This window comes from Urocampus carinirostris, chromosome 2 (genome assembly GCF_059441175.1).
Source record: "Urocampus carinirostris isolate Australia breed hairy pipefish chromosome 2, RoL_Ucar_1.0, whole genome shotgun sequence".
NCBI lineage: Eukaryota > Metazoa > Chordata > Actinopteri > Syngnathiformes > Syngnathidae > Urocampus > Urocampus carinirostris.
The window spans coordinates 33,922,200-33,945,488 of NC_142350.1; the positions used below are offsets into that span (position 1 = coordinate 33,922,200).

Here is a 23,289-nt window from a genome sequence, read left to right on the forward strand (position 1 = left end):
TGTAAACTTGTTCAGTTTGTGCCCTATATATACCTGCATATACTGGACCAAACAGCTTTACAGGGTTGGCAAACCTAGTCCTCAACATGTCCTGCATGTTTTGGAAGTTACTTCTCTGCAACTCAGATGATGCAAATTATCAGCTCCTTAAGAAGCTGTGTGGGAGCTTGATAAAAATCCCGAAGATTGGAGTCACAGCTACTGGAGCATAGAATCCCTGAAAACATGCAGGACATGTGGCTCTCAAGGCCTGGGTTGGCCACCCCTGGCTTAAATCATCAGCGCTACTTTGTCTATGTACACTATGAACTTGACTTTGATCTTATCTAAATTAAGACCCTCCAAAGGTAATTTACACATGTAGAGTTTTATCTCAACGCCATATGTATTAATGGGAAGAGCCATATCTGGTTCGCGACCCATAGTTTCCTGACCCGTGTTTTAAGGGTTATTATCGCTTAATAAGGGGAATTGCAACCAATAATACGAGGAACAATTGGCTGAGGATGTTAGGTATGTATTTTTTTCATTTTTCTACCATATAATGGCCAAGATTACAACATTATTTCCAGGGGAAGATGCCACACAATCAGTATTCAAAAGGGAAAAAAGAATACTTAGAAGAAATAAACTTGGGATACATAACAGGATCGATTGGAAACAATTTTCCTCTTCTTTAACAAAATATTACATTACATAATATATTTAATTGCACCATTAAAAGTCAATTTTGAGGGTGGGGTAATCCTTTCATCAATGATATCAGGCCAGGGTGAAGATCAAGCCTCCGCGTTCCTATTGGCTGCAGCCTTTTGGCCACGCCTCCTTCACGAGCTGGCTGATGCTGCTGCACCTTCAATAATAAGCATCGAAACCGGCTTCAAGCACCGAGAGCAGTCAGGACACTAGACAAGCCGCTACAGCTGAGCTGAAACGGCGAATACACAAAAAGCAGCTGCAGCTCAAAGAAAAACGAAGGAAATAAATTGAAACTTAAAAAAAAAAGGTGGACTTGGATCACTTTGTCTTTCCAAGACCCACCTCCTCCTTAAAGCCGTCGTGGGAGCCCGACAACCGGCGCGTAAAGTTGCCGAGCTGAGTAAATAGCGTGTGGAGGTCCATCTGTTTTGTGGATTTCTGAGGTGCATTAACAGAGGAGAGATGCCCGCTGGATGGTAACATTTTCCGGAGAGAGGTGCAAACAGGAGACGGCAGCGTGACACATGCGCCCGGAAGAGATCATGGAGTCCCTTTTACTATAGCGAAGATTTGCCGCGGCTTTTTAAAATACTGCTTTTTCCTCTTTTGACTGATTATCTTTTTGAGGTATTTTATTTTTGGTTTTCCTGAACCTTTGGATTTTTTTCGACATTTGTGGAGTTACAATCATGAACTTTGTTTTTAGTTTGCTGCAAATTCTCTTGGCAGCGGTTCTTCAATCCACTGTAAAGGTGAGTTGACCGCAACTATTTTCCATACCTGTCAATTCTACCGCTTTGCGCGTTAGACTACCGCTTTTCTTTACCGCTTTAAAAAAATCACCACTTTTTAAATTGAAACAAATAGAAAAATATTGACTGGGGACTAGTATTTTAGGCTGCTTTATTTTGAAACAAGACTCTTTGTGCGTGAATAAACTGCTCTAAGTTTCCCGTTTTAGTCAAAGATTGCCACTTCCGGTTTTTAACAAGCATATATTCAAATATTTTAATATACTGGAGACGGGTTGTGTTTTGCGTGTAAAAATAGAAAATCTACCGCTTTTTAACGTCAAAACCTTAGTATGTTTGTCATTAAATAAATATCACATTGAGAAATTATATCAGCAAGGTTGAATATTATTGGTTTACATCAGTATGTTGCGAGAAGTATCAAGGAAGTTAATCGATTTTTATTCGAAATGGCTCCGTGTTATGCGTAATGCCAATTAAAAATGGGGTCACAATTAGTTGGAAGTTTTGGGATTTTTTTTCTTTCAATGGAATGTAATTTACCAGGTCAGCACCGTGTCACGGTATTCACCTTTCACAACGGACTCGGTATCTACACGTGTAATAAAGTGTTTTTTTACGTGTGTAATTTCCCGTGTGTAATTGACAGTTGTGTATATTGTTTCGTTTGGGGGAGGATTATTTGTTTTGTTAGGAGAAGGCGGGGGAGAACTACAGGGTAGCTACGCAGTTCGGAGAACATAAAAACCCCTACCCCTACCACCCCCACTCCCTAAATCAGGTGTAAAACGGTAAGACTGAAAACGAGCGATCAGATCCGCCCAAAATCTCAGTTCCCATAAAGGAGTTCAGTCCCGGTCATTTTTTTCCCCTCTCCTGGTGATCCGGCATATGTGGACACGTGGAGGTTGGGTTTCTTTTTCTTGTATAGCCGCCGCTCCCCCCCCCCAGCGGGATGCCAACCTCTTTTCGCACTACGTTTCCTGCACACAATTTCTCACGCAATACCTTCGGCCAATTGCAGCAGACGTGCGCAAGTAATAAGGATGATGCAGCATGTCGTCACCTTCTCGCGCCATCCTAGAATGAAAAAGGGTGGGGGACGCCTTGCCCACGTGAGCAAACGCAAAGAACGGATCAATAGGGACTTCTGGAAATGGCATTTAATTGTTTGGGGGGGTGGGTGTGTTTGTAATTGTATTTTTATGATAAGGTCATCACTCTTATGCAGAAGTGATATGAAAGAAATATTCATGTGCATCTCTTGCAGACTGCCAGCATTAACAAAGGAGTGGACAAGAGTAAAAATGAAGGTAAGTGTTGAATTTCCTATTTGAAATGTCATTTATTTCATTGGAGGTTATGTTAGTTGAACGTAGGGCCACCTAGTGGACGTACAATGAACATTTGTATCTGAATGACCAACTCGTATCTGTTATATATACAGTACTGGAAAGTTAAGGGAGATTGTGTATTATTTAGTGCCTCCTATTAGGAAAAAATTACAATATTGATTTGATTAAAAAAAAAAAAAAACTTCATACCTTTAAACCTCAGCGTATTGCTCCCCTTTTAAGCGATAATAAACCTCAAAAACACACTTAAAATGAAGATAGTTTGTATAAACAAGTTTATTTTTTACAAGAATTGCTACTATGGGTGGGTGAATCGATCAAATGTATATTATTGATACTCAGCGAGTTCAAATCAATACTATTGTCTTGGGATCAATACCGTCTTCCCAACTTAACGATCACTATAATTTTCTTGTTATTAGGTTGCAAGCTCATACATGCATACATAAATAGGGGATTTTATTTTCTTAGTGTACATTTCATGTTTTTATACAGCACTTTGTATTGCAAATCATAATCGTATTTTGATTTGGTACTAAATAAACGACACAACGATTAGTGGCTCCGGAGGTAGAGCGCTCGTCTTGGGATCAAGAGATCGCAGTTCGAATCCCGGCTCCTCCGTGTTACATGTCGAAGTGTCCTTGGGTAAGATACTGAACCCCTAATGCCCCCAATAAGCAGGTTTGCGCCTTACATGGCTGCACGGCCGCTATTGGTAAATGTGAAGCACATTGTAAAGCACTTTGGGAAGTCTTCATTGACTTGAAAAGCGCTATATAAATCCAGATCATTTCATTTCATCTTACTTAGTTCTCTCCTTCCACAAATGCAAAAGAGCACTTTTGTTCTATGTGATGATGACTTTGCGTTTGTTTATATCTTTAAGGATGACTTTCTGTTTTCTCTCTTCTCCAACATTTGTTTCTTGCTCCATGAGTAAATCAGTGTGATAATGAGATATATTCTATTGTCATCTATATGTCATCTGTATCACTGGTGATCTAGTGGTTAGCTTTTAGTGCTGTCACTGCCGCGACCTGGGTTGGATTCCCTTTGAATACAGTGTTTTGCAGTTTTAGTCAGCAATGTTTTAGATTGATCAATCATTCCACAAATACAGTAGGGGCGGCAGTAGCTCAGGAGGTAGAGCGATCGTTTTAGGATTAAGGGATCCCAGTTCGAATCCCGGCTTGTCCGTGTTACATGTCGAAGTGTCCTTGGGTAAGACATTGAACCCCCAATTACCCCCAATAAGCAGGTTAGCGCCTTACATGGCTGCACACATCACGGCCGCTATTGGTAAATGTGAAGCACAATGTAAAGTGCTTTGGGAAGTCATTGACTTGAAAAGCGCTATATAAATGCAGATCATTTCATTTCATTTCATTACAACTTTGTGTAGTAACGCACTATTAAGTTGTGGTATATAAGGCGCAGTAGTTTATAAGGGGCACTATTAATTCCTGGCCAACTGAGGGTTTTAAGGTGTGTCTCATAGTCTGGAAAAAAAGGTTGATTCTATTTTAAATCATGTGTAAATATGTATTTGGTTTTGAGTGGGTTTAAAATGAATGAAATCACTTAATATGTTAATGCTAAACCCTGGTGTAAAGATTTGTCTAGTGGAGATGTTCACAGGTTGGTTAAAGTTCCAACTTGGGACTTTGGAGTCCTTGGGGAAAAAAGGCGCAGATTACACTTTTGTGATATCTATAATTTGTATTGGAAGAAGGAAGTTTTGTGTAGCTGGATCTTAGCGAGCAGCTGGCCAGTCAATACATCTGCCGTCAACCTTGGTTCAGTGTCATGCGCTTGTTTGTTTGACGGGGACGCTGGGCCAAGGTCGGACCCTTTTCAACCGTGATGGATCTAGATTCCGACATCCCCGCCGAGCATCGCAGGGTCGCGCGATTGTCGTCGGGCCGATAGCGCCAGTTGGCGATGTTCAAGAGCACGCAGGTGGCCCGACTTCCTCTTTGAACGCTATCTTAGCACCTGTCAGATTGACAGGAACAACCGTAGAACGTACATTGGACTACTGTGAGGAGGTCATTGAGGTCGGTCGACCTTTCGATTTAGTGACTGGCTCCGTCAATCAATTTTAGTGGATTCCTCAATCAGGATCTCGAGGGATCAAATGGGCATCTCCAGCACAAAACAGTTAGCTCGTTGACTCACATAAGTCGGTGGTGAGATTTTAGATACTCAGCCGATACTGGGCTCATTAGGTCACATGTCAGACATGACCTCTGGCGCCATGATTCCTGAGGTGAGGCTTCTTTGACCAAGTGAAGGTCAGAAGTTTGTAAAGGGTCGCTGAGGGCTCAGTCATGGGGGATTATTCTTGGCTGCACTGGAGATCAAAAGGAACAACCAAGTCTTCTTTTAAAACTGTGGCTTAAGATTTATATAGAGACCATTACTGCGCCAATGCTAAATTTGGACTTGCTTCAGAGTCAATACTGTATATTTAGTACACCTAAAAATTACTCTCGCTTCTCATCTGTTGTGTAGATATTACATTGTACTACTCAACATGTGTATGTGACATGCAGATAATAATTTGATTGGAAATGGACTATTGCCAGTATTCAGTTCGTGTAAAGCTTTGTGAGCCTCCACAGAAATGCAACTAAGGTTTTCGTTCAACTGCAAGTATTACGATCGGAATCGTTATGTTAATACTTTCATTTTAAGATCATTTTCTAAAACAGGGTTTCGATTGGCTGTCACTTTAGCCTGAACAACTGCAATGTTTATTTTCAAAATGGCCGCAAACTCAGACGTAAAATAAAAAAAATATGCGAAGGTGCTAAAAACTTCAATTTTAGTCAGACATTTTTTATTAGTGTGGAAGAGGGTGGGGGTACATGCTTACTATCTTCAACAGAAACTTAAGTATGACTTCATTAAAAAAACGCTTGAACAAAGTCATTTGCTTTGTAAAAACAACATACTTAGTAATAAGTAAGTCTTATTTTGAAACAAATGCCTCCCTTTTGTCAAAACTTTGACCTAGAGCTTCAATGCTTTGTTAATGGGACACTATAATATTTGACCTCTATATATTGCCGTAAAGGGTTAGAGTATTTTAAAAAAACACATGTTTGTTGGAAAATTCATGTCTTTAATTTATCATTCAAATCAATAAGTTTTTTTCCAGTGCTAAATAATAAACACTGTCCCATTAACTCAAGATGTTATCAGCGTCAAAGCTTTAACTCAAGATATAGTAATCTCACATGTTAAACCTTTTCAACTTGACTCAGAGTTAATGCTTTAAAGGGACAGTGTGGAATATTTGCTGCATCCTCTTACAAAAACTTTCATTCAAAAAAAAAGTGTTGATTTGAACAGTAGGCTAAAGTACATGAACTGTCATACCAATGTTATTTTTTTATTTAAAAAAAAAGGATAGGTTCGAGAAATATGTATTTCTTTTATACACCTATTTAAGTCGCTGCCATGTTTGCCATTTTGTGTGCTTGCTGTGGCACTGGTTTTCATCCGCATTAGACAACAGTGCCGTCTTGTGGTCAAATACTACACACTGGGGCTTTAAACATATATTAACTCAATAGTTAACTTTAAAGTGCTAAATAAAAATACCTATATAATAAAAAATGTTTTAACTGGGCAATTACTGATTCCAAGGTATTTAAATCATATTTTGAGGTATTGTTGCTTACAATAGGGGTTGATACCAGTATGAGTTGCCATTTAAAGGCTGTTTTACATTTGGTAACGAGACATTAAAAGAAGTTTTTGTTTTTGTTACCTTCACACAAGTTTTAAGACAAATGTTATTTAAGAATTTGAAATCATCCCTCTTTCTTTGGGGCAATATGTGAAAATCTAATGGTGTTATATGGTATAGGCATCAATTACTCCTCAAAGGTTGAGCATTTGTATTAGTCATCCCTAGTTTTTACCCAAGCTATATTTGACGGACGCTAGATGTTAGCCATCTGTACTCCCTCTAAAAAGTTCAATTTATTAGGCTTTCTTTTTGTTATCTCTTTATATGTTCAACAGTTTACGAGTCTCGCAGGTAGCCTATGGCAACTAAAACGATAACGCCTGCAGTAATCAGATCAATTCCTCGCCTTCTCTTCCAGTTATCCAACTCACAGATGTCATCATGAAGAGCCGGTGCCAGCCCAGAGAAATGCTCGTGGACATCTCCCTGGAGTACCCGGAGGACACGGAACATACGTACATCCCGTCCTGCGTAGTGCTTACCCGCTGCGGAGGCTGCTGCAACGACGAGGCCATGGAGTGCGTGCCGTCCGAAACCCGCAACGTTACACTGCAAGTGAGTTTAAATTTCATTTCCCAAAAAAAAAAAGCGTAATGGCTAACTCTAGAACAGTGTAGCGGAGCACAATAGACGTCTGTAAAACATTCAGTTTTGCAGGTCATTGAGTTCATGCCTTGGTTTCTGTGCAGGCAACTGCTGATAGAATTAAGATGAGCATTTTTCCTCTTTATCATGTCTTCCAGGTAATGCGGGTCAGATCTATGGTAACGCAACATAAAATTCAGATGAGCTTCACTGAGCATCAAAAGTGTGACTGCAGGTAAGGGAGCCCTTTGTTTTTTTTTTTCCAGTTGAGGACCGATTCCTAAATCACATTTTAACATTTTTGTGACAGACTAAAGCCTGAAGTTCAAGCAAAGAAAGAATAGTAAGTACGGTGTGTATCGTATGTATGTGTGTGAGTGTAATGTTAATATGGGTTCGCTGAAGTTTTTTTTAATGCGCTATGTTATTTGCTTGGAAACCTTACACTTTCTCTGGAAGAAAAGCAGAAACACATACCATTCCTACTGTGTCATATAGTTTTGCTAAAGATGAAAAAGCGTTGCCGTCTAGCGTTTACATAAAACAACAAAATAATGCCATAAGACTCACATCAATATTAATGCGGGGTTCTTCATTAAATGTTGGGTGCGTCGTCTGAAGTGTCCTCAAAAAGGTGGAAGGATAATAAATTATTTTTTTAAGTATGTGGTAGCAATTCTATACTAAATTCAAAGAACTTGCTAAAAAAACATTTTCACTGCGCCTATCTGCTTTTGTTTTACCTTTATCAGAGCTGGTTGGGAGCATGAAACATGTGAAAGTAAGAAAAGGCCTGTTTCAAAAACAGTCCCAACGCCAACCTAAACCCCCCCCAAAACATGAAAAAAGAAGATTTTATTCGAGTGTATATAAGAAATGCACGTAATGGTATGGGCCACACACGCAGCTTGACAGAGGCAGTAATGAAGATTTAAAGCCAGAAAATAGTGTCAGCAAGGAGAAAATTTTCAAATTCTGGACAGCATCTTTATCATTCAGAGCAGAGGTCTCAAACTCAATTTACCTGGGGGCTGCTGGAACTAGGGTCTGGGTGTGGTTGGGCCAAATCCAGTTTTCAACAAAAATTTTGGGATAAAAATATTCGGCTGTTTTCAAATATATTCATTTTTTGATTCCCCGCACAAAAAGAATATTTTAAGATAAAAATAAAAACTTGAGAATTTATATGAAAATTAATCAATCAGTAATACGTCACTCCATAATCAGCTAGGGCTGCACTTAAAGAGACTGTTTGTATTATTCAGTATGTTCTAGTGGTAAAGATGCCATTTATTAGACAACCGAATTTTTTTTTTTAAACACTTATAGGTCTAGAAATGTCTTTTTATTTTCGTTAACATGAGCCTCATATTGAGGCAGATGACATATTTGTTCACCATCTTGCTGCTACGGGTACCCAAATAAAAACCAGACGAAATGTTGGGCAAAAAAACTAAAAGAAAGAATGGTGCTTTATGGTCACTTTGAGTCTCCATAATTTTCATTCTTACTTTTTTAGCATTGATTTTTGGTTGCACAACAGGATGCTACAACTTCTAGTGGTGAAATTTCCCTTTAACCCTTTAACTTTCATATTTAGAAGGCCGCAAAAGACTCCTGAGCCACATCTTTGATAAGCTCAGTTTTAGAGTAATTTGTGCTACGGAAATAGGTTAAGACTTTCTGTAGAAAAAAAATGAGAGAAAACTAAATTGACTTCCGTTGATATTCAAATTGTTGATCATGTTTTCGTTTTGTGTTGCGCCATGACATTTTTTGAATGTCAACTTCGAGCCTTGACCCAATAAGTATGGGAAACATAACTTAGTTTTCGTCTTCCGCTTAGTAAACAAGCACATTTGGGACTTATTTATGTTTACTAAAAATCAGACATGGCAAACAATTGTGCTCCGGTTTCATAATTCCAACAGAAAGAATGCGGGCCCAGTGCACATTTGTTTGCTTTATGTTTGAAGTAACAACTTATCTTTGGAGGAATTTCTTTGGAGCCCAGATATGCCATTATTGATCCCAATTATTATCAGTAACAGTGCTTGAAACACTCGAATAATAATAACAAGTCATATTTTTTGTTTCATTTACATTTGTAGCACTCGTTTTCTGTGGTCTTACACAATAAAGCAAAATTTGGTGGTTAAATATTACAAAGTGTGCCTTAAAAAAATAATAAAATGTTTATGAAAACTATAAGGCACACCTAACTACCTAAAATTGGCCAGAAATTTGAAAGTGTGCCTTTTATTCTGGAGCCCCATGTATACGGGAAAATACTGTGAACAAAATTAGAAATGCGTAGTTACAATTAAATGACACTGCATACGATAACCATTTATGAATGAATCAAATCGTTTTAGTGGTGGAACCAAACGACATAATGTTAATTTGTGTTTACAAAAAACAAGTTAATATAAATGTATTTATTTTTTATGCAGCCCTAGCTCTTACTGTAGTTTTGCGCCTTACAGTCAAGTGGATCTTATATATGTAAAATATACCTAAAAATAAAATGTTTGGTGTATTTTGTGTGGAAAATGCGGTATATGAATAACCAACCACCTAGTTTGCTAGTTTTTGTAGTCATCTGAATTTGGACAAATGTTGGGTCAATATTTTTCAACAAAATAATACATGAAAATATTTATAAAAAATTTCAAAGTACAGGTTTCGTATGGGTGCTTGAAGTCCTTGAAAATTTCACTTGAATCTCTTGTTGTGTTTTCAAAGTTTGAAAAGTTATTTTCTGTGAATTGCTTGTTGGTGGTTGTAATTATTGCCATGTGTCACGGCTGTCTAACTCGATAGACCAAGCATACAATGAAAATGGGTATTAGTACATGGTTTACATATCAATTTTTGGCCATGTAAAAATGTATGGTAGCGTTTATCAGCGGTAAACTGTAATGTGAAAAACTTCCTGTAACTCAAAATGTAAGCTACATATGACTGTCATTTTAACCCAACACTTATATGTGGTGGGATTTGTCTCAAAAATTCTCATTCTTCAGATACACAAATATAATTGCGATTTACTCAAGATCTTTAAATTGTATGTCTTGATAAATGCACACCAAAGATTAAACATTAGCTAATGTAAATTACAGATACATTTGTGGATTTGCAAAATACATGATTCCCACCCAATTTCTTTTAACTGTACTGTAGAAATTGGAAATTTGACAATAAAAGTCCTTAAAATGCGCTTGAAATAGGGCATGAAAAGGCTGTATGAACCCTGCAAGTTTCTCAAACGTTACATTCATTTTAGTTTGAAGTGCAAGCCAAAAACTGTCAATAAATGAATGCCAATATTAAGCAAATAATTAACACTAGTATTGATAATCATTCTGTAAATAAGTCTTAAGTCCCCCACGATACGTGAGTAGCACTTTCCACTACGTCTGTATTCCCTCAATGCACGGGGCTGCAACCCGTCTCGTTTTACGCTTGCTTTGATGGTGCGACCGTAAACGGCAGCAGTGACAGAGAGACCGTCTGTTGGCCGTGGACCACCCGGGCTCCGGTTGCACAAATCTAACCCTTAACTACCTCCCCCGGGCTAATTGTAGCAACAGGTGCCAGGCACTTAACCTATTTTTATTTTTAGTACCGCAAATAGACGTCAGAGGGTGCGATGAGAGGAGACCCCGTCAGTAAAATCGGCCGGACACTCCGGCATCTTCGCTTCATTCATTTCAGAATGACAGAGCGAAAAGAGGGTGGAAAATGAGAAACAGGTCAAATTAAATTGTTTTGAACAATATCCCACTCAATCAAACCTACTCCTCTATGCTGACTTATTTTATCAATTTTTTTTTATTTTATCAAATGGTGAAAAATACATGTATCCGTCTTCCAGACATATAAGTAGGTCAGGACATTTTCCCGAAATAATTCAAATTTACTTGGTCCACTGCCGTCCTCTCAAAAGCATCTAAGTAAACCCCTAAGTAGCCATAAACACATCTTCCTGATCACTAAAACCACATTCAAATTTTAATTAGTTATAAAAATACAGTAATAAGGTAAATAAGATATTAATCAAATAAAATATGAGTTTATTATGTGGTTAAGTCGCTGTACTAAATGTGTGCGAATGGTGCAGAGAAAGGTAGTAAAGGGGATGGTACAAAAATCTCAATTTATACATTTTCCTTATATTTTATTTATGTTTCCATCATTTCAACTTGTCCATGTCGTATAACCGTTTCATTCAGGAAATAAAACAAAAAGAACAGTCTTGTCATGCACATTTCGGCTCTAATCCGGATCATTTTAGTCAGTGGTAGCAGACTGCAGCGTCATCGTAGAGTAATTTTTTCGCTTCAGTCTACATAATCTGTCTTGCTGTGAGTAAAGAGGTGCTGTGTTGTGTTTCTAGGGTCTATCATTGTTTAATAAAGAGGATTTGCAACCATTAATAACGGGAACAATTGGGGGTTGACAGGTATATGAGTTCCAGAGTCTGCTGACGATACATAGGCACTTACCGTACACTTCAAATTAAAGTAAGCGTAACTTTAAACAGACGAACAAAATTTACAGCACAATATTTTATTTTTTGCTTGTACTAGTTTGCATGCTCAAACTGAAAGAGCTGATGCTGGCGAAAAGCAGTCACAAGCGGTGAGCTATCTGGAGTGGCCTCTAGTGGTAGCCCCTGGGAATGCTCGTAAACTGGAGTTTGTTTTATGTAGCAAACGTAAAAAACTAGTTTCAAAATTCTCATGTATGGAGGTGGGTGTATGAAGAGGGACCAATGTACTTGTTGTGAGGCTACTCAAGGGTCCTTCCTGTTTCAATTCAGCGTTTCAGATCAATATCCCACCCCGCTAATGACTACACTCGATGAGATAGCAGATGCGCTAGCCGTTGATTAGTTTCTTCCTGATTTGATCGATTTTGCTCGGTCCAAACCTTTCGGGATGTCCTTCGAAGCCTTTTAACTTTGATTTCACTTCCGAGGTGAGGGAGCAAAAGGAAGGCAAACTATTTCATAATCAAATCATAAAATATATGGTCTGTTTTGTCCTTCTTCGATAAATGTTTGCTGCTCTCTTATCATTTGTCGTGTCTCCTTTTGTCTTCAGTGATACAGGCAACAGTCAATTATTACATAAAAGACACGCGGTGGGTTGTGTTAGCCTTGAAGTTTGACTGATAAGTTGAAAGCTAACTGGTTATTAAGCGCGTGTTTTCAGACAGACGTTGGAGAAGGTGATATAGAATTGATCACCTTGATGTAAGACAAAGCATTCTTCTTGAAGGTGTCGCTCAATCCACCAAACAAGCTTGAAATATCTAGTTAGTTTTTTGTTTTGTCTGAATGGCGACCTTGAGACTTGGGAGAGAACTCGGAACAGATATGGGCATGGCTTTAACGCCTGGTTTGGCCTAATTAATGTACACCAACTACAAGTATCAGTTATATATAATCATGCTGTTTTTTAAGGATATTAGGTAGTATGGGATGTGAGGGATTATTGATTGGATAACTATTCTGATGCTCATTCAGGTTACCTTATGAAAGAAGGAATGAAAAAAGGAAATTAAACCAAAAAAGATGCCCTGCGATTGGCTGGCAACCAGTTCAGGGTGTCCCCTGCCCACTGCCCGATGATTGCTGGGATGGGCTCCAGCACCTCCGCGACCCTACTGAGGATAAGCGGTGCAGCTAATGACATGAGATGAGATGGGAAACCAAAAAAGATAGAGAGAAAAAGACAGAATAAAAGGAAAGAGAAAGGTCATGAAACAAAGAATGAGATGGAGAGAAAAACACAGAATTTAACTAAGAAAGGAAGAAAATGAAACAAAAAATGACAGAATCTCAGGCAAAAAATAATTTAAATAAACCGAGATAAATAGAAAGAAAAAAATAATATAAGGGAGAAAGGAGATGGATAGATAGATAGATTAGGAATTAGCTTCTCTCCACCATCGTACAGACCTTCACTAATGCAATTCTGACGTAATGGCACTTTTGCAGACATTTTTAATTCATTTTACAGTACTATATAAAAACTTTAGCTTTGGATACTTCTAGAATTGCACCTACATAGTAAAGCAGTGGCTAGTTCATTAACAAAATCATGTATTTCCAGGTTATGTGTTTAAAAACTGCAGCCTGCTAGGTTGCTCCTGGAAACAAGAAGCCCTAGAAGCTCACACATTAATTTGTAAATTATATGGTCCAAAATAGTGGCCATTCCTTCTCTCTTTTTGACCCGTCCGCTGAGCAAAAAAAAATCTACAATTGAAAGCAAGGGGTCACTTTGTGGCCCCTTCGTTATAAAAATATATTTTTCATACATTTTGTCCTGCATTGTTTACTTTCAAATTGTGTTAAAGTCATTTCTAATATATATTTTTTAAGCTTGCATTTTTCTGTATTTGCATTTATTTATCATGTATTTCATCTATCAAAATAGTTATCAAATGTCATACTAAATAAAATATTTTTGAGTGTTTTTTATGCATCTAGTCAAATTGAGTGCTTTAAAAGGTTATGACATAATAGTTTGCTTTCATTTTGAATCATATTGCCAAGGTATTGGATCGAGACTCCATCACAAACAAAAAAAATCAAGAGGGAATTATTAATTTTTATCCTTCTGCCTCGGGCCCTCGACCATCAAACATTTCAAATGCAGAGTATCGTTGAATATCTAAACATGAAATATAAGTATTAACATTTTTCAAAATATTTTCTCTTAAATAAAAACGTTCATTTCTATTACTGTAGAAAGCTACGTGGGTTTCTGTTTAAGAAGGAGAAACAAAATCAGATTTTGGCACAGTTGTTAGACTAAAGACAAAAAAGAAAATATAAAAGTCACCCTTCAATGTTTTTGTAAGCAGCCCTCAGAGCAAAATGTTTGGACACCTCTGTTATAGAGCAAAGTTGAGGTAAAAATAATAGAATCTAGTTTGCAATAAACTTGACACGCTGACATTTATTCGTTGCGGAGGCCTTAGCGTTCACACTGCGTGATTTTTACACAAACGCAATCCGCGAGCATGTATGAAGTTGTGTCACTCCTGCAGGGGATCAGACAAAGGTCATGTTATACGGGGGCCAAAGGGCACCAGGATCCCAGAGTTGCCGGATTAGCCCGACTGCTGAAATGCCAAATCCGAGCAGCAAATCTTGCTCGTGGAAACATTTTTCTTTACTCTGCAATCTTGATAAATGAGATGATGAGGGTCAGGGCGGGTTGGGTTTGACTAGCGGAGGGATTTGGGATTTTTGCATGAGTGTCTGTCTGTCCTCTCTGCCGAAATCGCTCTGTAGCTTAGATCTCTCTCTCTCTGTCTCTCTCTTGTCTCTCCTTTTTGCTTTTCTTGCAGCCACTGTGCGCCTTGTTCAGAGAGAAGAAAACGCTTGTTTGTGCAGGACCCTCTCACCTGTAAATGCTCCTGCAAATTCACACAATTAGACTGCATTTCCAGGCAGCTTGAGTTAAACGAGAGAACTTGCAGGTTTGTTTACCATACCTACGATAAACGGCGTGCTTTGAAATAGAACATCTCCCGGGCTACTCATCTCCTCACCCCCACCGCTGTGCTGAAGCATGCCGTGCCTTGCTTTTTGATCTTATGCATTTGTGGATGTCGCCGTTTCCTCCTTTCCAGTGCTTGTGTTGTAATGCTTTCTGCTCGTTAGCATCGATAGCTGGGGTGTTTGATTGTGATACCATTATTACATGCGAGGTACACGAAAACTTTGTTGATCAATTCAAGTTCAATTTCTGGTCAATTTAAGTCAGAAACAAAATGACTGACTGTATTTTACCTTCATTTTCACTTTATAATCATCCGTTATGATAATATTAGTCATGCAAAATAATGATCATAATCCCAATCACCAATCTGTATGATTCCACTAAATTAGGGGAAACAATCACAAAGTGTGAACATGTGTCTGTTTGTGTGTAGTAATGTTTACCAATTGCTTGCCTGTAACTGCACTTGCCCATACAGTGGACTCTTCCCTAAGATAAGCAATAATGTATGCTATGGTAGATATTTTTAAATTTATTTTGAGAGTCTAAATCACCACATATGAATGTTTTTGAGGGTGCTAATAGAGCCATAAATAGAAATAAATTTTCACTCCAATGGCAGAAAGTATTTTTCTCATTAAAAGTATAGATTTTTTTCTTAATTGTAACATGTTATCTCGTTTCTTATCGAGCGAATGGAGGATAATTGTTAATTTATTTTTTTAAAAGATTTTCTTCATATTACATTTTTTATATATATGCTAGATAAAACTGTTTTACCTCATTTTAGTTATAAATACCGTATTATTGTTTTACTTGAAAACGAAATTAACATATCTTCATAATCGAAAACACTTAAATCATGCAAGGTTTTCTGCTAATTGGCAAGATAATATATTGGTAGTGCAGCATTTTTTATTGGTTGCAACTGTCCAACATATAAAGCCCATTCACTGCATTGGTGAGGTAATGTGCAGGCACTGTAAATCTAAAGTCACAAAATAATCTTAGCCCATTGGCAAAAAAAATGTATTTCAAGGGTTGTTTACGTATTTTACAAAAATGATTTCTCCTAAGATGACAAAATTGAGATGTGGAAAATATCCTTTATAGCATACATAATTGTTCTTTTTAGGGAGGGTATTTCCTAGAATAGAGTCTAATAAGAAAAATCTGTCAACTTTTTTATTTTTCTTTGATACTTGTCATACAAATATAGTCAAACAACAAAAACACATTCTGGTGTAGTAGATCATAGATAATTTTCTTATTTTAAGAATACTTTTGATAACTGAAGAATAAGAAAGAGTATACTTAAAATGTACTCCAAAAATTGTTAATGGAGTAAGGATTTAGTTCAGTGTTTATGCTTATTGAAGCCAAGACATCATTTATTTTTATTTTTTGAGATAGCGCATAAAAAACTGTCTGTCAGCCCGAAACCAGTTTGTATCTTAACTTGTCCCACCGTTGCTGTCATACAATTAATCACCAAAAATTGCATCCATTCTGATGGTTTAAAGATAAAAACAACCAAATATAAACAGAGTTGAATGCAATTAATTGTATCCACAAGAGCCAATAAAAACTCTTTTGGCACAAAATTCTAAACCAAATGCATTTACTAATTGATTTCCAAGTATATTCACACCTTGCTTGATCTCATTGTTTTTTTTTACCAAAATATGAATCAGCATAACACAATTGACTAAAGATAAATGATTCCCGTGTGGTCGAACTGCAGCCTGCATTTAACAAGGCTATGTGACCTCCTTTGACCCAGTCACTCATATGACCCCCCTGGGCCCCACACACTGATTTCTATTTCGAAAGCCACACACATCTAGGAAGTGGTGGTAATACACACACACACACTCACACACACACACACATACACACACACATACATAGAGAGTTCCAGTTACTAACATGATTATTTGATATGAAACTGCAAACAAAAAGTATTAATGCCGTACAAGCTAGCCCCCTTCGCTCCGTCTCTCCTCGTCTGAAAATATATTTGCATGCTCACGTCTTTAAAAGATAACACAAACCCGTCTCCCTCTCAATAGATTTCTGTGTCTCCCTCTGCAGATGTGACAAAGTGAGGAGATGAGACCAGGAGGTGCAGACTACACTGTTATGAAGGAATTGTTTTTTGGCACTGCACTTTGAAATCTGAGGATGCATTCCCTGCAAGGACACCCAAGGACAATGCAAGACGTTTTGCATTCTGATCTTGCCACTGTCTTTTTTCCACCTATTAATATATATGTGTGCATATACTCCAAGTACAGTACATCAACAGTGTGTATCGCTGCTACTATTTAAAACGAGTACGCTGTCGGCGTGTGATTGGGAAATGTGACAGCTCCCCTGGTAGAAAGAGGAGAAGAGATTTTATTTTATGGATGATTCACTGGATGCTGGTCTGCTGTGGACATGAACCTGAAAGACGTCCAGATTAATGGAAAAAGAACATTTCGGTGACCCACAGTTTCATCCTCTGATGCGACAAAAGCCGAACTTGCCCGAAAAGCCGGTGCGAGGCAGTTGGATTTCGGAAAACGTCGATGGGGGTACCTGCGGCACTTGAACTGTACGGCAGGTTTCCGAACTTTTCCTCTTTGACACAATAAGACGTTTTGTCTGTACTGTAGGAAGCCACAACAGTTAATGTGAGAATATAATGACGTACTAATGACGTACAAATGACACAACGGTTGACGCAGATTATGCGCCGTGGTGACGAATAATGTGACCTTCATCCCAAACGGGAGTTAGGTGACGATGGCAAAACCCTATAAAGGTTCGCCGAGTGAATTGATTCACCGTAAAAGTTTTGTCAGGGTTTCAAGGTATCCAACCACTACCTGTCTGGTCCTGCCTACGTCACACAACTTCTGTTGGGTTGGAAAATATATTTTTATCAACATGCACAGTTTATAAGTGTAGTTCCATGCCACATCACGCCCAAAAATGATTTTTACCTAGCAGATTCCGATTTTAATCGGTGTACTTTTAATGACACTTAGTGTAATTTCAAATTTTAGGTCGATCGGAGTAAGTGTTTTGGATCTACAGCCTGCAGTGTTTTGATTTATTTATTTACCTTCCTTAAAAGTATTCGATATAAGGAAATGCTTGGTCAATTGTCTCAAAAAATGAATTTTTGATAAGGGAATTCAACAACTATGAAAAAAAAGTAAATGAATATTTTATAAAAATCTCACATATGATTTATCCATGCTTAAAATAATTAGTACTCTGTAAGCTTTGTGTTTTAGGTCATATTCTCTGCCTTGATTTTCTTAGGAACGATAAGGCTTGGGTCTGAATAGGTCCTGTTTAAAACAAGGAAAGCCCAGATTTTTTTCGTTTTATATGAATATGTGTATATATATATATATATATATATATATATACACATATATACACATATATACATATATTCAAAAATGTCTTGAATTTTAGGTGAAGTGCTTGTAGATGCATGAAATTGATTGGAATTTTTCTCCATAAGTGCTTTAAAATGATGCGGGCACTGCTCTCTGGTAGCTTCACTTTGCGGTTGCATTTGTTCTTCCCTCGTAATTTACTGCCGCTGGCATTAGTTTGTACGGTATTGTCTTATGAAGCGTCATCATCCCCTACGGGTTGCGCCCAAAGGGACAGGTGCATGCTACACCTAAACAGAGCACTATGAAATTTGTATTAGTGCAAGGATTACGCATCAATTATGGATATTTATTATGAGCCATGCAAAAAATACGAGAATTTGGAAAATTTTGCTCTGAAATTTCTTAAAAGTGGCCATGAAATAGCTGTACAAACCATGAATATAGAAAATATATTTTTAAAACTAATTAGAATTAGTATTAAAAATAATAATCAGGAAATACTACATATGTGAGTCTAAAATGGTAATATAAATCTTTCTCCTTTAATTTTCTGAACACAAACTGTAATGAATATTTCGACGTAACATTATATTCAGTGACGTATGACGAAGCAAATACAGTCAAATTTTTATGACCACGGTCAAGCAGATAAAGCATATTTAACACACAAAAGTTATATGCCAGGTAAATTTACTGACCTTTGAGCTTCAGTTCAACAGGGTGATTATCTTCTCCTGGAAGGGAACAAACTCTGATACTATGCATCCATATCAAGGCAGGCACCTCACAATATCGTCATGCAGCCTTACATTTGAGAGCTCTGTTTTAGAGTAAGTAGGAAAGAATATATTTTTAGTGTTGTCTAGGTCAAAACACATTTAGCAACACCTGTTTTGTGAAGTTTTGACCACGTAGTTCTTGAGATATTGGAATTCAAAGGTCGTGGCCATGCCCCTTTTACAATACCAACATTTGTATGTCATTTGCCCTTAAAACTTTTCTCCGATTGACCTAACATCTGAAATTCGTTCCATCCTTGTCAACAAGCCCAACTAGTTTCATAGAAATCCGAATCTGCTTGGTTAAACCAACTGAGTGACTTAGCATGGAACAAGCGACCCTTTATTTGTATTTTCATTTAGACATTGTGTTGATTTCACAACATGTGTTGAGACCATGTCAAAGGGATATTAATGTAGGTATATACGACAAAGGGTAGTTACTAGATGAGCTCATAGGTCAGTCTGGAAACCCTCCCTTAACTTTGCTGTTCTTCTATTTACCGGCTCTGCCCGTGTTCCAAAGAAATAGCCGCACCTACACAGCAGGGCAAGTTTTTGCAAACTGTGTATATACTTACTGGATATCCCTTTTTCAAATAGACTACATTTTATTTATAGAACTTGTTCAGTATTCTGTATTATAATATTTATATGAATTGTTACAGTGATTTTTCGTTTGTGTGTTTCCCCTCCGATCTTTCTATCTGCCTCGACATTGTTTGACTGTGGGGTGAAAACAAAAGCTCTGACATTCCTGATTTTAAACTGAAGCTATGTTACTCACCGACCGAACGAGGGCGTGAAGTTTCCGGGGGAGGGTACGGGGGTTGGGAGCGATCATAACGGGCTTTTGACCGATGGAAACCCCAGTCACAAGTATGTGCCTGTGATGCACCAAAACAGGTGCTTTTCATTTTGGACTCTGAACACGTGATTCGGCACTTGTTCGCCCGCAGACACGTCATTTGCAGGACTGAAGGAGTCTAGTTGCTGCTGACGCTCAGCTCGGACCTAATCGTGTGAAGATTCCCGTCTGAGGACGGGCTTTAGGTTAAGGGTGGTGAACCGATACTTTCGCATTTGCACACTTTTTATTTCCACTGTTACCAAAATAAGCTGAGCCTGCTTACCGGGGATGCAGCGAAGACTGTTTTCATAATCGACTATCAACCGACTTCTGAAATGATTATTCCAATCTTTGGATTGCTTTCTCAGTCGCAAATCTAAACTTAATATTTCGAAGCTACCAAATAAGCTCAGCATGCATACTAGGGCTGCAACTATAAACGATTTTAATAGTTGACCAGTCACTGACTATTGAAACGATGAGGTGAATTATCAGATAATTGTGATTTTTTTTTTGTTCTAAAATTGTGTCACGTTGATTTCTTTATGTGGCAAATAATAGTAGACACAAGAAAAATCAGCACGATGAAATATGCGATTTTCATTGAACATACAGCAAATTTGTACATAAATTATATGAAAATACCCTATCTAAGATGAATCCATGAATAAACCCCTGATCAATTTTTAATGAGAGGCAAGTAAATGAAACAACTATCTTTGTAAACTAAGAACAGACTCATTAGCGGTGGTAGAACATTAAATAAAACAATTTTTGTTGACCTCATGTGAAAATGAAACTACTGATTTCCTGATTTTTTTGATGGGAGGGAAGAAGACCGTCTCAGTGTTTTATATTTCTATTAACTTTTTGACATTTTTTTGCTATGTAGGGATTTTTTTAACCAACTAATTTTGTGGTGATTTTAAATAATCAAACTAAGACTAAGTGCAACTATTGTGCAACTACAGTTTTTGGCCTTTTTCTTGAAAACCAAATGTCGGTAATGCCATTTTTGCATGAGTTTAACGAAATATGCATTTTGTGAACTACATTCAGTGGTCAACAGCAAATTTTGTAACATAAGTACCTAATGATTCTCAACAATTTGAAATCAACGGTTTTATTAACTGACAATGGTCGTTTTTAATATTTTTACAAATGATGTTTTTCCATCAGTTTGAAGGCGAATCATACTAAGTTTCATTCAACTGTTCAACCAGCTTCCTCTTCAAACCAAGCTATTGCCATGATACGCAAGATGTGCTTTTCAAACTTTGCAAGTATTCTATTTATTGGCCACATCCAGGCTACATAGCTCCCAAACTTTAGAAGTTTTGGTACCCGTACTCGATAGTGGCGCCGTCGTTTCTGTGTGTTATTGCGCTCGAGCTACTCTCAGAAGAGATTATATTCATTTAGAGACGTCTCACTCTTGTCTGGTGACCATCGTCGACCATTGAATTATAAACTATTTCTATTATCAATTTTTGTCGACAACCTCAACAAATCTTTGCAGCCCTAATGCTTACAAAGCTCAAATTACTGCAGGGTAAAAAAAAAAAATTAACCAAAAATATACAGAACACTACAAATAGACAAAATAGCGTGTGCAGCAGGAGATGCAGATGCTACAAAGTGACCTCAGTCACACAAGGAATATCTTTTCGCAACTCTGTTCTTTACCAACCATGTGAGGTAGCAGTTAGTCCTGATATTGCCACCCTTAAGCTAAAGTCCCGAGACTCAGTTCGCTAAGACTATCAGCTGGGTCGGAGCCAATGATTCTCAAGTCCTCATTTGATGAGAACATTCTTTTTTTTATTTAAATGTAAACAATTGTCCTAAGTTTGTAACGCCACAAATTTTCTTTTTTAGTATATTTTCACATTAATATATTTATTTGTGCGGTAAATTCTTTTACAATATTAATACTCTTTGTTGTTTTTAGTGTATCTATTAAACATATTTATTTTTAAAATGCATTGTTCTTGTCTTTCATTGTTGCTTTCAGATGTAATGGCATGTCTGATTCTTTCTACAGTAGCTCAGTATTTCAACTAGGAAAAATTGACTTAAAGGGACGGTGTGTATTATTATGATTTCGGTTGCACTACACAATAAAGTGACATCCAGTGGTTGAATCATACACAGTCCTTTTAAATATCTTACAGTCAATAACTAAAGTGTACGGTGACGTTAACAAAGTCTTATTTTATTTAAAAGAGATTCTATTTGTTAATTGTAATATTACTATTACAATAATAATTGTAAAAATATATAAGTAAGTTTTTCCTTTTTTTTACTAGATATAGTAGAAAAACATTTGCTTTAAAACATGTACAAAGAGAAAATAATAGGACATTTTTTTTCCTGAATTTTTTCTTCAATTTGGTCTTTTCTTTCCCTAATATAAGAAAAACATTTTTAAAACTTACTATTGAATAATTTTATAGTTATAAAAAATGTTTTTTTGCATGTTCTTCCCATGCCAGCATGAGTTTCCTCCGGGCACTCCAGTTTCCTCCCACATTACCAAAAAAATGCAGGTCAGGATAATTGGCTGGTCCAAATTGTCTGCACCGCTTATCCTCAGTAGGGTTGCTGGAGCCCATCCCTGCTCTCTTCGGCCGTGGGCAGGACACACTCTGAACTGGTTGCCAGCCAGTCGCAGGGCACACAGAGACAGACAACTCTCTCACTCATTCAGACCTAGGGACAATTTGGACCGGTCAATTAACCTGATATGCATGTTTTTGGAATGGGGGAGGAAACCGGAGTGCCCATAGGTAAATCTCGCAAGTACGGGGAGAACATGTAAACTCCGCACAGGAACGCTTGTAGCTGGATTTGATCCCATGACCTCAGAACTGTGCCGTGGACACGCTAACCACTCTGCCGCCGTGCTGCTCCTATATCAAAACATTTGATTGGTATTACTATTTTTGCACCTTTCTTTTTTTATGTATTATTGTGGTGAATCTAACATTTTCGTTTGGCGGGCCAGATTAACTCAAAGTCAATTTTGTTTGTCAATTTCTCAAATGTACTTGACATACAAGAAACCCAAATTCCGTTTCCCACTGCGCAGACAACAATTGATAACAAGCCTAATGGGCCGTGTGTGGCCCACAGACCATAGTTTCCGTAACCCAGTATAGATCAAGTGTTATTAAATGTCCTCTCTCAGCATCTGTTATTCATTTTTAAGGACTTCCCACAAATATCATTTGTAGGAATTGCAATTGGAAAATCTTCTTTTGAGAACCAAATAGCATGTGTTTGTGCCTCTGAGATTTTAACAACTTAGTAGAACGAATATCACAGCCAGCTCTAAGTGTTAGAAGTGTTTGAACTTTTCTAGCTTAGTAATGGTGGAGTACTTTTGTAACTAAATTCCCTGAAGAATGCTGCAAGTGATTTGATCTCCAATTACCACGGATTTTTATTCTCGATTATGCCATTTACACTCACGGCAATGTGAACAAGTGAACTTTAAACAGTTTCCCCAACACCTCCATCTACTGAATAAACAAACTACAATATATAGTTTAATTTGTGTATAAATATCAACCTGTAAAA

The 23,289-nt window shown here is 37.5% G+C and overlaps 1 protein-coding gene across 1 annotated transcript; it reads left to right on the forward strand.

The window, feature by feature from the left end:
- Window positions 1-859: 859 nt before the first annotated feature.
- On the forward strand, window positions 860-21,688 carry vegfaa (vascular endothelial growth factor Aa). Its single transcript, XM_088326244.1, has 7 exons — window positions 860-1,451; window positions 2,722-2,764; window positions 6,928-7,124; window positions 7,313-7,389; window positions 7,465-7,497; window positions 14,523-14,654; window positions 16,772-21,688. The coding sequence occupies exons 1-7, from the start codon at window positions 1,389-1,391 to the stop codon at window positions 16,791-16,793; spliced, it is 567 nt and encodes a 188-aa protein (XP_088182370.1). The 5' UTR covers window positions 860-1,388; the 3' UTR covers window positions 16,794-21,688.
- Window positions 21,689-23,289: the final 1,601 nt, after the last annotated feature.